The following is a 14,175-nucleotide window of genomic DNA, read 5'->3' as shown; positions in this document are numbered from 1 at the left end:
AAATTCAGGCTATTTACACCTTTCTACCTCTTCTCCTGCACCTCTCTTACCGTCATGACTCGTGGTGATGTTGACACTTTCACTGGCAGGCTCCTTGCCGCTGACCTGAGACACCCCGTTGATTGACTGGATTGTGAAGGTGTATGTGGTGTGAGGCAGCAGGCCCCACACTTCCACCCTGCGACCCAGCAGGCCGTGCTGCGCGGGCCGGTAGCTGACGCTGTCTCCGCAGGAAAGGCACGGCCCCTTTGGTGACCTGCACACAGAGCACACGACGGCGTAGCTCAGGTCTGTCCTGTCGCCGTTGTCCAGAGGCTCATTCCACTCCAGACTGAGCGTGGTGTCGTTGATCTGGGTGACGATGCTGCGCGGAGCCGAGGGAGGTTCTACAGTGACAAAAAATATTCAAGAGTTAAACTGATTTGGTCTTTTATACACTGCGAATACTGTAAATTAAGAATTCACTTTCCTGCTTTCAACAAATGAGATGAAAAGATTGATACCATTTATATATCTGTACACTAAATATGAAGCTACAGCGTGCACCTGTGTTGAAACATTAGTCTGTTTGCATTGTTAAAGGCTGTAAATTTATCAGTGTGCTCCAGTCCCATTTTCTCCTTTGGGAAGTCTCTGTACTTGAGCTGAGAAGCACCTTATTTGGCTGCATGCTGTTGGATGACACACAGGGAACTCTGTTTCACCTGTTAGCTTAGATTAGTTATGAGACCAGAAACAGCCTGGCTCTGTCCAGTGGTAACATCTTGTGGGTTTAACGGGGTCTGAGATTACTTCTTGGCCATGTGCAGTGTCTTCCTGAGCCCCTTAAGGCAGGAATGTCTCACCATTATTCCGCCTCACTGTTCTTTAAAAAACAGAATGAGGAGGCAGAGTTTGCAGCCTTCGAGCTGGCTGCTAACGTAGTAACAGCGCCACATACACATCTGTGTAAAAGGGACAGCCAACAGGACAGGTGTGATGTTTTGACAACGTATTATGTGCGACCCACCATAAGGAGATTTTAAAAGAAGCTAGCAGAAGTTATCTGCTAATTCAAAGAGGGCGAACGGCAGCCGAAAATGTAGGCAAACTGGGAAAAACAATGAGGTCCTGGAGCTCCTTAAACTCCGAGCAGAGGGCGAGATCAGCCACCGGCAGGGACAGCAAATGATAGAGGCTGACAGTGTTGCATTATACGTCACGCCCATCGCACCTCTTTTGCTTCTTTTGTTTTCTGTACTGAGATTTAACATGTTAAGTAGTGAGCCCCAAGGGTGATGGTAGGTGGATAATTTAGCTTCAGACAGAGCCAGGCTAGCTGTTTCCAGTTTTTGTGCTAAGCTAACTGTCAGCAGGCTTTACAATACAGACACTGGACAGTGGTATTAATCTTCCCTTTACACTCTTAAGAGAGCAAATACATAAGTCTCCCAAACTGTCAAACTGTAACACCCTCAAAAAGCACCAGTAGTCATCCTCAAATATCACCAGATTATCAGGTCAAAAATGTCATCACATTTTAAAACATAGGCATCGATGAACTCTGAAGCAATCATAAGATGTAAAATGTCTCTATCAAATTAAATTATAATCTCCTCTGTGTCATTTTACTGCTGCTTTACCTTTCCATGACCCACACAGACCATTTGTTTGCGTTTTCCCGTGTGCGTTTAAGACATTTTATTCAGTCTGCACATGTCCTCTTGAAGCAGAACAATGCTCCTGCAGTGGCTTTGCGTCACAGCGGGAGCATATGTGTTGCAGAATTTAACTGGTGCAATTACGTTTGTCTAAAACTGGATGATAATGATCACCGTCTGAAAATTGCAAGAAGATAGCTATTGCCTCAAGCCAAGCATAACTAAACAGCAATACCACTCAGCCACTGTGAATGAGTTTCTGTTCCTGCCAAGGAGACGGAGCTTTGTCACTGAGCCTGCAGCTAACTTAAGTGCTAATAGTGTTCTCATTGGAAACCCAAGTGGGGCAGCAGCATCATAGACAATCTGGGTGCGAGTGAATTCTGAATTCAACATTTGGGAGTGGGGAATTTTTTATTTTTTTTTGTTTAAGAGATGATGCATTTTATGGTTTAACAATCTGAATCCACTTCGTTAAAATCACCAAGGCTGTCACAGTGATGTCAAACACTTATTTTCAGGGGAAAAGGTCCGCATGATTTACAGATGGCGCGGCTGGTTTGCAATTTTGCATACAAATTGAAAATACAAGTGATATGCAGAATTGCAAAGGCAATCCGGTACAATAACAGAATTTATAATAGGAATGGACTAATTACGTGATTAATAATTAAGATAAAGCCTTTGTAATTAAAGTTATCAGTAATAATAAAATTGGCGGATGTAAAATTCTAGTTGGCATTGATATCACACCTGCAGAGAGCAGGAACTGTCAACAGCCCGACTGTGTTTCACATTGTTTCACATCCTCTTTATGGCCATCCCGAAAGAGTGCACCTAATTAAAAAGTCCCTCCCATTCACACATCCAATATGTGGCTGAATTGAAATTCCTGAATTCCTGAAGCCGCATGAAGGTGTCACTTAAGACCATCAATGCCTACTCCACTTTTGAGTGGAAGCCCTGCCCCCCAACAACCTGTCACAAAAGACGTGCATCTCAATGGCCAGCAGCGGGACAAAGGACACAAAGCAGATTAAAGGGAGTTTGGCTAAATGACACGAGGGGAAAAGGGAAAGGAAAAGCACCATAGATGGTAAAAACAAAGCGAAGAAGAGCAGGGGAAGGTAGAGATCGAAAACAAGCGAGTGGATGCTTGTGTTGCTTAGCACCTCCACATTTGCATTTGGACTCGTGCATAAGTACTGTTTCCCGAATACTTACTAGTGCACGCGGTGTCGGGAGTGTCAGACTCTGCACGTACGAATCCAGAGTGGCACTTACACACTGACGTCCCTACAGTGTCGGTGTAGCTGTTTTTTGGACAGCCTGTGCACTGTCCCTCTGAGGCCGACTTGAACTGATTCGCAGGACAGCCTGGGGAGGACAGGAGAGGAGGACAAATTTTCAGGGTTTGTTCTTCTGGACACAACCTGTAAATACGACACAACACTGCACCAAATCTTCACACCCACTGTGTCCCAGACAGACCTGGGTCAAACTGAATTTGCAAACACACTGCTGGTTTTTTTGTCAGAGTAGTAAGGTGCCAGATGGTTGCAGATTGACAGACAGAGCCACGTAATGGGGGCCATAAACTGAGGACAATCACAGTAATGAAGCTGATAGTAACAGTAAACCTGTCTGTCATTGGCATGCTGCTTATCATTGACTTCACCTAACCATATCTGAATAACGAGACCGAACATGTGGGTGTCCTTACAAAGAACTGCCTTCGCTTATCGATCCAAATATTGTACTTTCTCTGTACTGCCGTCACTGAAACCAAAAGCAGCACTGTGGCATTCAGGATGTAAAGAAACTGTGACAGAAGAGTGAACAGGCGCTGAAAGGATCAGTTGATCAATCCATCAGTTGACTGACGGAAAATCAATTGACAACAATTTTGCCAATTGATTGAAAATGGCCAAAAGTTCTCTGGTTCCAGCTGCTCGAATGTGAGAATTTACAGCTTTTCTTTGTGTTTTATTTCACTGTAAATGTGTCACTATTTGACATTTATATCATTATTAAAAGGAATATATTTAGCTTGTTTTTTAATTTTGTGTCTTATATACAGTGTTACCATTAAAGATGTTCATATTAAACATGACCTGAGTTTGAAATATTGAGGTAAATGTATGTAAAAGTAATCCCTGTGAGCAAAAACCCTACTCTGTTTCTATTAGGTTTTTCTACTCTGGCTACAGTATGACATCATAGTGTGCCAGATCTCGTCATATGATCATCTCCAGCTCCAGGCACGCTACTGCAAGTGTTTACATTAAACAGACTAACCTGCTGCATGCAGCTACATGCTAACGTCAGGGAAATGTGTAAACTTGGTTGCCAATGTTGTTAATCTCAATTTTGGATCATATTCCTGCTGAAACATGTCTGGTTGTGTTTAGAAGCTTTTACTGTTGATTTTTCAGGGTAAAAAATGCTGCTATTCTCCATTACAGTCATTCCCTCTGCTGCAATGATGGTGCAGAGACGCCAAGACACAAATACTCAGAAACGCTGACCAATCAGCGCAGAGCAGAGTGGGCTTTTTCGGAGGGGGGTTTAAGAAGACAGTCACTTAAACAGAGTGAATACAGGTGTTCCAGCTCAGACAGTGTGAAGAAAGAAGTCTTTATTAAAGACCATTAAAGCAGTGGTTCCCTACTGGTCCAGCAACGGGGTCCAGTTTTCTTATTGCAGCTTCTTACGGTCAAATATTGGCAGCTTTACACTCTCCCATGACAGTGAACTAAAACCCTTTGGCGTGAGTATGAAACAAGACATTAGATGACATAATTTTGGGGTTTGGGAGAGACAGACTGACATTTTTCATTTTAACACATTTTTTGATAAAATGATTAGTCGACTAATCGAAGAAATAATCGACAGATTAGTCGACAATGAAAATAATCATTAGTTGCAGCCCTAATTGTCAAGCTTGTTTGCTGTCTCTGTCAAGTAGCTGTCCATTAGTCACTCAATCTACAGCAGGAGACGGCACTATAAAATAAAAGCTATGTGCCGGAAATTCACTGTACTTAAAAATAAAGTGTGTTTTTGACAAACTTGACTGGATTCAGAATGGACCCGTGACCCACTTTTGGACTGCGACCCACCAGTTGGGAACCACTGCATGAAAACATCTAAACATGTTTTGGCAGAAATCAAAAATACAAATATGAACCTGAAAATGTGCATAATATGTCTTAGAATTACACACACACACACACACACACACACACACACACACACACACATATATATTTTCTTTTTCTGTATTGAGCCTTCACACTGTAACACCACAGACAGTCGCTGAAGTGTTTACAGTAAGTGTTGAATGTGGAGGTTGAAACGCAGCTCCAGCTGCTGAGTGAGAGGAATATAACAATAAACTTTCACACCGAGTGGCGCACTGTTAAAAGGGTCAACACACTCTCGCCAATACTTTCCGACTGGCATTTTGCCTGCTGGAATTTCCCCACATGTGCAAAATGCATCGAGTGCTGAATGTATGTCTCACCTGTTAAAGGCTGTTACAATATATCGTTTATAAATTAAATGCAAGTGGCTGTCGTATAACAGGATTATAAAAACTAACCTGGGTGCTTCTGAGCTCTTATTTTGATCCAACAAGACAACACAGATGACACTTCCCGACAACAGCCTGTTACTATTGTTCACTGAACAGTGTTTTTCAATGACTTCAGTTGTAAGAATGTTCAGCACTCGCAGCAGTGCATGCTAATTTCAGTGATTATTTTGTTCCGGACACTTTTCTGAGTAAAAGGAATAAATAATGATATCAAAGTACAACTCAAACCTTTCACTTTCACTGATATGAATCATTTCTGCAGTTTGGTGACAGCTGCTAACCAGTAACTCAAAATCTTTTTGGGAATATTCAAGGCGTCATGATGCACCCGTTTGTATTATATAACATTTGTAAAGCTACAGTATGCTGGCACATGGGGAAATACACCCCTCCCATGTAGCAGTATTTATAGCCTGCTGGAGCTTTACTTCAAAGACGGGGTTTAAATATTCTAATCAAGCTACTCTATAACACTGAATCAACTTGACAGCGTTCGTAAGCTTTATGTTAAAGGGTTGTGTTTGACCCAGAAAATATATGTATTGTCTATGAGGGATAATGGCAATGCAGCTGGAGTAATTTAATTTTAAAACCAGACGCCAATTGCATGTTCTGAAGTGACCGGCCTACGAAGCAAATTAACTGTTCAATCTTGCAATAAAAGGCAATTTCCCTTTATGGTCTGGTGAATGTTTCTTCCTTACAGCTCTCTTCAGTGACAGAACGCTGGAAATGCCAACCCCACTTCACCAGAAGCAAAATGTCGGAAATTATTTTTTGTTATGAGAAATCATTATGCCTCCCACAGAGATCAAACTAAATCCTACCTTCAAACACACAGCGAATGCAACCCCACATTTTCTGAAGAAACTGTAGCATTCCTTCTCGCGTTCCTCTGTTCTCAGTGCTCGACATTTATCCGCGTTGGTGTGATGCAGTGTGTGTGAGAGTGTGCATGCGCGCGTGCGTGTGTGTGTGTGGGGGGGTGTTCATGCACGAGGCTTGTTAATTGGACTCATTAGACGGAGCTGCTGCACAGCTCCTGAGAGAATCATCCTGCTTCTTCCTTCTTTTTTGTCTGCTTTGCTTTGATGTTCTCAAAGTGATATGATCTTTACCCCGAGCGTTCCCCTCCCGTCTCACTTCTATCACCTCTGCAGTCATCCTGTGCTCCTTCTAGCTTAGCTGAACCATGAGTTGTCGCAGCAGTGAGCCTGTGACCCTGCTCTTCCTCTTTGAGATAAGTGCTGATCCACCTGACCTCTCTCTGTCCACTCCGTGTTGCGGCCGTTCCCCTGCCTCATTAACTTCCTCCGTCGCCCATTTCTCTGCTCCTCAGTGAACCCCACCCTCATCTTAACATTGTGTTCCTGTTTAGTCTGCCTGCTTTCTGCCTATATGGGTGTAGTCGACATACATTCTTGGGCCTCGTTCTTACCTGTGCATCTAGTGTGTCCTTCAGTGGGCTCATATCCTGGTAGGCAGGCGCAGGAGGTTGTCGGCTGGCCCACCCACTGGCCATCTTCCCCGCAGAAGAGCTTAGGTGGCCGAGGTCGAGGCCCCTGCTGGGCGGCATGCTCCACACACACGCCCTGCGCCTCTTGCACCAGAGTTCGAGGAACTGTCTCAGGGAAAGAGGAAAGAGCACTGACCAGGGGGGGACACTTTTTGAAGAACACCCTGACAGACAGCAGGGCCATGCAGGCGCCCTGAGCCTGAAAAGCCAAGTAGAAGCCTCTTTTAGACAGAGGGCCGAGTCTTAAGGTCTTCACGTTGAATTTCCTCTCCCCGCCCTTCCTCAGTAGAAAGTCCGCAGCCACTGTGTCCACCTAGGACAGGAAGAAAGAGAAAAGATCTTATGCAATGGCCCCATTCCAGCGCACAGGATTCAGTCTTAAGAGGGACCAGGCTGGCGGTTGTGCATGTTTTAGCCATTTTAGCCCATTAACTAGACATCACATATGCTTTACATTATTGAACGTTTTCCAAAGCATACCACTGTGATTTTAGATTGATTTCCTACCTTCCTGGCAGCCATTGTTTCCCATTTGTTACAGTCCTCTTTGAAGCTCAAACTTGCGGGGACTTGAAACCCGCTCGGGAGAAAGGTAATTTCATCACAGCGAACATTTCATCACTTTTATTTTTCTGTCAAAGTTACATTATTAAGTGGTAATGAAGTCGAGGAGGAGCAGGCACTATTTTGAAACCTCTCTTTGGCGGCGTGTTCAAGGACGCCACAACATCTGAGGTTTGACAATGAGATGCCGAAAAGCATTTCACTTGTAAGCTATGCGTTTGGAAAAATGAAAGCCAGTCGATAAACAAACACGCAGGTTGTGAAACAGATTGAATGCACCGAGGAGGAGAGTTTTCAAAACAGTGTACTTGTTCCCGTGAGACGGTAACATAACTTGGACAGAAACTAAAAGTGATTAAATGTCGACTGTAATAAATACATAACTAAATCAACGTTGTTGTTTTTTGTCTCTGCAAGCTGATGGACTTAAAAGAAATGACTGAGAGCCAACTGCGTATTGGAGGTCAATCTAAAAGCTACGGTATGCTTTGAAAAACTGGCAGCAGTCATTTTACAGTGCAATATACACACACATCATATATACATGGAGTAAAAATTCAAAACTACCAGTGAAGTCCTGTAATAAAATGTTGTCAAGAGAACACACAATTCTCCTGATGTGTTTTCTTTTTCTTGAATGCAATAAAAGGATATTTTAGCAATTTAATGTTCTCAAATCTCAAGAGAAAATGTGAGATTTTTTTTAAAGAATGATGAAATCTGATGCAGCAGAGGCAAAAACTCTAAATAAATGTTTAGTCCCAGCAGGGATAAAACTGGATTCTACACTAACCATAATGCAATTCAATAACTTTGTTTATTGGGCCCACATTGCCTGGTAAATGCCCATGTACGTCTAAACGCTACACCTCCAGTTTATAACAAAGACTTCCTGTTAAAAAAATGTTACTTCTCAGTTTAAATCCTAAATAACATCCAGATTATCTTGGATTGAGTTTGAAACAGACATTTAAATTAGAAATAAATAATTTGTATAATTAGTCAGCTGACAGAAAATTATTTAGCAACTTTTTTTTTTTTTTTACTGATTTAATTTTGATTGATTTTTTTCAAGCAAAAATGTCAAACATTTCATGGTTCCTGGTTGTCAAATGTGAGATTTGCTCTTTTTCCTTGTCACATATAAAAGTCAACAGAACATCTTCCTGGTCTGTTGAACGGATAAAACAAGCTAATTAAAGGCATCACTGTAGGCTCTAAAAAAAAAATCTAAACAAAACTTTTAATTGATAAATGAGAAAATAAATGGAATTAATGGTTGAAATTAATCATTAGTTACAGCCTTATAAATACCTCCGCCAAGTAAGGGTGTGCCATATCATCTCGTCATCTCTCACAATAATACCGGTAAAATTTTTAATTTTGTATGAAAAATTCATATTGTGATACTTGCCATATTTCGACTTGTTGACATATTGACGTCATACTGTTACTCAAGGCAACAACAACCATTCTGAAAGCAAAATTATTAGTGACTCCGCGGTGGTTCCAAAAAGAGGAGCAGCTTCAGTAGTGTGAAATAAACTGTGGTGTCCTGAATGTTTTATGAAAACTTCTCAGACTCTTTTAGCGAGTTACCGCTCAGAGGGAACTCATTCAGCGGCTCCTCTGGCAGTAGCACAGCGTCTCTCCCTCTCCTCTCTCACCATGCGCACACAGTCATCAAGTGATTTTGTCATAAACCTTCAGTAATGTAAACTTAAGTGACGCTCACGACTCAACAAGCAGGCTACTACTACAGTCCCGATTTTCATAAAACTTGGTTGAAGAGTTTTGCATGGGACAAGAAAAAACCCATTATGTTTCGGAGCAGATCCAAATCTTATAGTATTTTTCACCTTCATTAACACTGCGAGACAGCACATTTGGCTTTAGCGGAGGTCTGTGCTCTGAGCACCCTTCTACTTAATTATGTTTTCACATGTGGAAAATAGTTCCTCCAGAGCCAAATAACACATTATACAGTGGTTCACACACTGGCCATGACAACTCAAACACTAGTAACTCTTTAATGCAGATGTTCAATGTGTTAACTTAAAGTCAATAACAGATGTCTATTATTGGATTCCAATAATAATGAGCATTTGTGATTAACTGGTGGGTGTGGATGTACCTTGGTGTATGGGTTCTCCATCCAAGGCGGGTAAGAGGACGTGGCCTCGTTGGAGTCTGCCTGGTAGTAGTAGAGGTTGAAGGTCTCCTTACAGCTGCGGTGGTGGGTGCTCCTGGATGAGCACTCCATCATGGTGAACCGCAGCTCCACGTAAACCTGAGACGCTCCTCGCCGCTGGATGTAGCCGCTGCGCAGCCAATGGCTGGATGAGCTGTCAGTCTGACATATCTGATAGGTCCTCACGCTGTTGTTCTCCTCGTCTAAACCGCTTACTTCCTCCCACTGAGAGTAAAGAGGAGAACAAAGGGTTGTCAGAGGTTGCAAGTTAAAATGACATCTGACCCAGAAAACTTGTGAACATTTTTAATTCTCCTGTAAAGACTTTCACTGGAGTCTTTATGAAATTGGTCACATAAAAAGTGCTATTCATCATAATAATGTTACGATCCTTTGTTGGCCCTCTGCTGTACTGCACCTGTCAGAGGCCCATGGGACGGATCTGGCCTGCTGTGGATTTAGATCCAGCCCAAATTTGAATCTGGGTTGTTAAATCATTCCTCCTGCTGAGCCACAGCCCAGCTAGTGGGAATACAAGTCTCACTTGTCAAACAGAGCACACTGCTGCACACAGCATCCGAGACAGACACAGATTTCACCCTTCAAACACACTTTTAGAATAAAATACAAGAATACAGAGGGGGATATCACAAATATGTATGAAGCGAAAACCCTCCACAGAAATCTACATTTGTTGGGGAGCCAAATGCAACAGAAAAAGGCTTTAATGTTTGACTTCTGAGTCAACAGCAAACATGTTCACCATCACCATGTTCCCAGGAGCGGGAAACAAGCAAGAAATTAACATACTCAGGGCAGAATTTAGCAGATTTGCTGAACTTGAGGCTCAGAAATTCAGTTATGTAAATATGTAAATCTTTAAAAATCCATTTGCAGATGATGTGTTGAGTGAGGCAGAATACTGGTCTGAATGAATTACAGTGCAGCAGAGCACTGAGAGCCAGGTTTGAATTTCTCCGAGGGGAGAATTTCCCTTTTAATCCCCAAAAAATAAATACTATGGACTTTTGGCAGCACATATTTCTGTGAACAAAATGTTGTCTGTGATGAAGATGCACTAAATATCCCACAGGGCTCATCTGGATTTGACAGAAATCATATTAAAGAAATTGTTACAAATGGGGTTTTTTGAAAGCAAATCAGAGAGATGTACATTTGCATACATACTGCGAGACATATGGGTCACATGTTTGCCATTCCTTTCACTTCAAAGCACAGATCTGAGCGAGGTGAAGCAGACTACTTTCACACACACAAACTGTGTTTTATTTAGGCACATACATTCAGCCTGTGTTAATACACGTAACAGGGTTAATCCCATGTTTCTGCTATTCACATAGATTTAAGTCTGTACCTGAGGCTCAGCACACATCATCATTAAATAACATTATTTAACGGATGATTTCATTCAAATAGTTTTAAACTAGAGGTTTAGCATGAATATTAGCTTAATTTGGTGTCCTTGGAAAAAGGTAATCCTAGCCCTGTCACAATAACTACTTTTACTGGATTGTAAATTGTCATTTCTTTTATTTATTTAACCGTTATTAAACCAGGAAGTCCCACTGAGATTAAAAAAGAGAGACCTGGCCAAGTTAGCAACCAATCAAAACACACTTAAAATGCAACAAACACAACATATTATACAAAAATCTACAATAAAACAACAACTATTCAAACATAGTGGCCTCTCAAGAAAAACAAGCCCATGTCTCTATTACCACATCCCTTATGATGCCCTTAATTCATCAATGAATAGAAGTGTTTCTAATTTTAGATCTTTTTGAAGATTGGTCCACGCCCATGGTGCATAGTAGGAGAATGCTGTTTTCCCCAGATGTGTTAAAACCCAGGGTACATTAAGAAATTTTGAGACCATTTTATGCCACTGATATGATGATAGTATCATAATAATACAAGAGGACCTTTTCAAAGAGCAGTAAAGTTTAACGTTTTAAGATTATTCAAACACTGGGATTGGAATATGAAAAAAAAAACTTTTTTAAAAAGAAATTACCAGAAGGTATATAAAATTATAGTACCACTATAGGAGGAGCCCAAACCATCTAATTTGAAGCAAATTTGGCCAACAAAAACAAAACCAAGTGATGCCTCTTGCTACTACTAGACAATCTTAGCACAGCTCTGGGAACCTGGTTAAATAAAGGCTAAATGAAAAACCCACAGCAGCTACCTCCATAATCTGGCCGGTGTGGTGCAGTCAGCTCCCAGGGGTAGATGGACTGGGAGCCAAGCGGTTCACTGGTGGATTTTTGGAGTGGAGGATGAAGTTGATGGAGGGTAAAACTATAAATAACTGACTTTTTGGCTCGTTTCCTGGGGTTGGCAAGCTAACGACTATCAAGACTGGTCCTCTTCCACTCCAGAAGTGCAGCTGCAGGTTACTGGTAAGCTACACAACGTCGTCTCTTAGGTGTTTTTATTTTTTCTCATGTAAGTAGGCGGGGGTGAAGAGAGAAAAAAAAAGGGAGAATTGCCCTGGTAGTCTCATAATGGTCAGGAAAACCCTGCTGTGTATTCTGGCATCATGTTGGTAACATTCTTATGTAAACATATACGCATATTAACACCACAGGCAATATTAAAGTCAGCTAAATGATTGAGGTCATATCCATATTTAACATAATTATCGTGACAGGCCATTTTAGTATTTGCAATTGAGAAACCCGAACTTATACCTGACAGAAGTTCCCACAAATATCTCACAATCCTCTCATGCTAAAAATAAATAACCATATATTAACAGACATTTTATATGTGTAATTTTGATGCAGACAGTTCATGGCATCTCCCCACTGCTGCCTGTCATTACTGACTAAATTATTGTTTTAAACTCTTTAAGTTCGTGTTGGAAAACCGGATCCAACCGTATTTCTGGCAATGTGAAGCTTTTGATGAGCGGCCTCAAATGATAATGGCTGAGCAAACTATTTAGAGACTGTCAGCCTGTTTTGCTTTGCATCTTAATCAAAAGTGCAGACGCATTTGTTGAGTATTTCTGTCCGGTTCCAGAAGTCTCTTCCTGCCAGCATCACTGTAACCATTTTCCTTCTGAGACATCAGCAAGTTGAGCAGTTTTTGGTCACTGACGCTGTTGGCAGAAATACCCTAGCAACCACTCCTCAGTTGATCAAATTACAAATATGTCTTTTTCTGGCAGCAGTATTCAAAATTGTGGGCAGCCAGTAACTTCAACTCCAAGGTTGATGGGATATATCAAAGCATCTGCTTTCAATGTACTTTGAATCCCACATTCGCTCTGGCGTTTCCTTTCTTCTGTCAGTTACCTGCCATATAAGGAGCTCTTTTATAGCCAAAGTAACAAAGGAACAGCTGGAAGCCAAAAATCCCCCAGTCACCACAAGGTCTATGTTAGTAATACAGATAACATGGCGAAGCTGGGGTTACATACCTCGGGTTTGGCATGTGAGAAGATGGTCCATTTGAGATCAGACGTCTCTGTCTTAGTGTTCATCAGGACCTCTGTGAAAAAAAAGATCAAAAATGTAATATCACTCACAGCGGGAAATATAAAAAATGACACGTATAAGACTCATTTACATTCAGAGAAACACACAAGTGAATTTAAAATCAAAGAGAGAACATATTTCGAGTCCCAAGCTCACTGCCAAGTATCAGCCGTGGCTTACACTGGGATTACGGTAGAAGATGGAGTTTCACCAGTCAATTACATCTACAGAAAAACATTCCCACTACCCTAAAATTGTCTTGCTTCTCATGTTTGTTTCTATTCCCCCCACGTCCCTTGTGTTCCCGGCGAAGCGCCATGCCTGTGGTCACACTAAACCTCCTGAAAGGAGTCTGCCTTTGTCCGGAGAGAGTGGGGACAAGTAGCTGGAACAAGAGAACAGGCCAGACTTACACAGAGACACACTCACAGACACACAAATATAATGATTTAAGCCCTTCCAGTCACGATCTGTGATTACAATAGAATTGATTTTTTGTAATCTTTTGAGGGGCAGGCTGCTGCCGCCTCGCAAACAATCCGAGCAGTTCTGCTATGATTCAGTATCCCAATAAAACCAGGGACCTGAACTGCATGCGACTCGGAGCAGAGTTAGGTTAGGGTGAAGGGACTTCTTTTCATGTGAGGACATCTTTCTCCCAGCTGTCTTGGCAGATTGTCTCTGCTGAATTGTGACTAGTATTCATACTGATGGGATGGGGTTTCTGTCACAGACTGGTTTTTAGAGCCCTACGTGTTCCCCACAGAAGCTCATCTCAAGGGTGAGGCCGTTTGGTTTTACCAATAAACAGGATTTAATGCGGCTCTCCTGTGTGCCATGATCAAGGCGAGCACTTGCATGAAAATGGATGCTGGAGGAAATGGGGGTTTCAGTGCGAGTTTATCATTGGGGTTATTAAGATGTTTTGTTGAATTAGGCTCCCACTATAAGGCTCAACAGTAAAGTCTGGCGTGCCATAACCCCACTAATGCACACTTTAATACACACTCTCCCCTCACACACACACACAAAAAAACTTTCCCCATTTTTCTTTCATGGTTTTATTTTCACTCAATTTTGGTTTCTACATGCTTATTTAAGTATTAGTGTATTTTCTCCATCACGTTTGTGATTTTAGTTATAATGTTTCATGT

At 41.8% G+C, this 14,175-nt stretch overlaps 1 protein-coding gene across 1 annotated transcript in view; it reads right to left on the bottom strand.

Moving 5' to 3' along the window:
* Nucleotides 1-14,175, bottom strand: part of ephb4a (eph receptor B4a) — a 47,930-nt gene that overhangs the window by 9,630 nt on the left and 24,125 nt on the right. Inside the window, exons 2-6 of the mRNA XM_050040341.1 lie at nucleotides 12,964-13,034; nucleotides 9,453-9,734; nucleotides 6,677-7,067; nucleotides 2,865-3,017; nucleotides 51-386 (exon numbers count right to left, since the gene is read on the bottom strand). Of these exons, the coding sequence (XP_049896298.1) occupies nucleotides 51-386; nucleotides 2,865-3,017; nucleotides 6,677-7,067; nucleotides 9,453-9,734; nucleotides 12,964-13,034 (1,233 nt within the window). The remainder of the gene's footprint in view (nucleotides 1-50; nucleotides 387-2,864; nucleotides 3,018-6,676; nucleotides 7,068-9,452; nucleotides 9,735-12,963; nucleotides 13,035-14,175) is intronic.

The sequence above is a fragment of the Epinephelus moara genome, chromosome 3 (genome assembly GCF_006386435.1).
Source record: "Epinephelus moara isolate mb chromosome 3, YSFRI_EMoa_1.0, whole genome shotgun sequence".
Taxonomy (NCBI): domain Eukaryota; kingdom Metazoa; phylum Chordata; class Actinopteri; order Perciformes; family Serranidae; genus Epinephelus; species Epinephelus moara.
The sequence above is the reverse complement of the archived record's forward strand: the minus strand, read 5'-3'. Positions and strand labels throughout refer to the sequence as shown.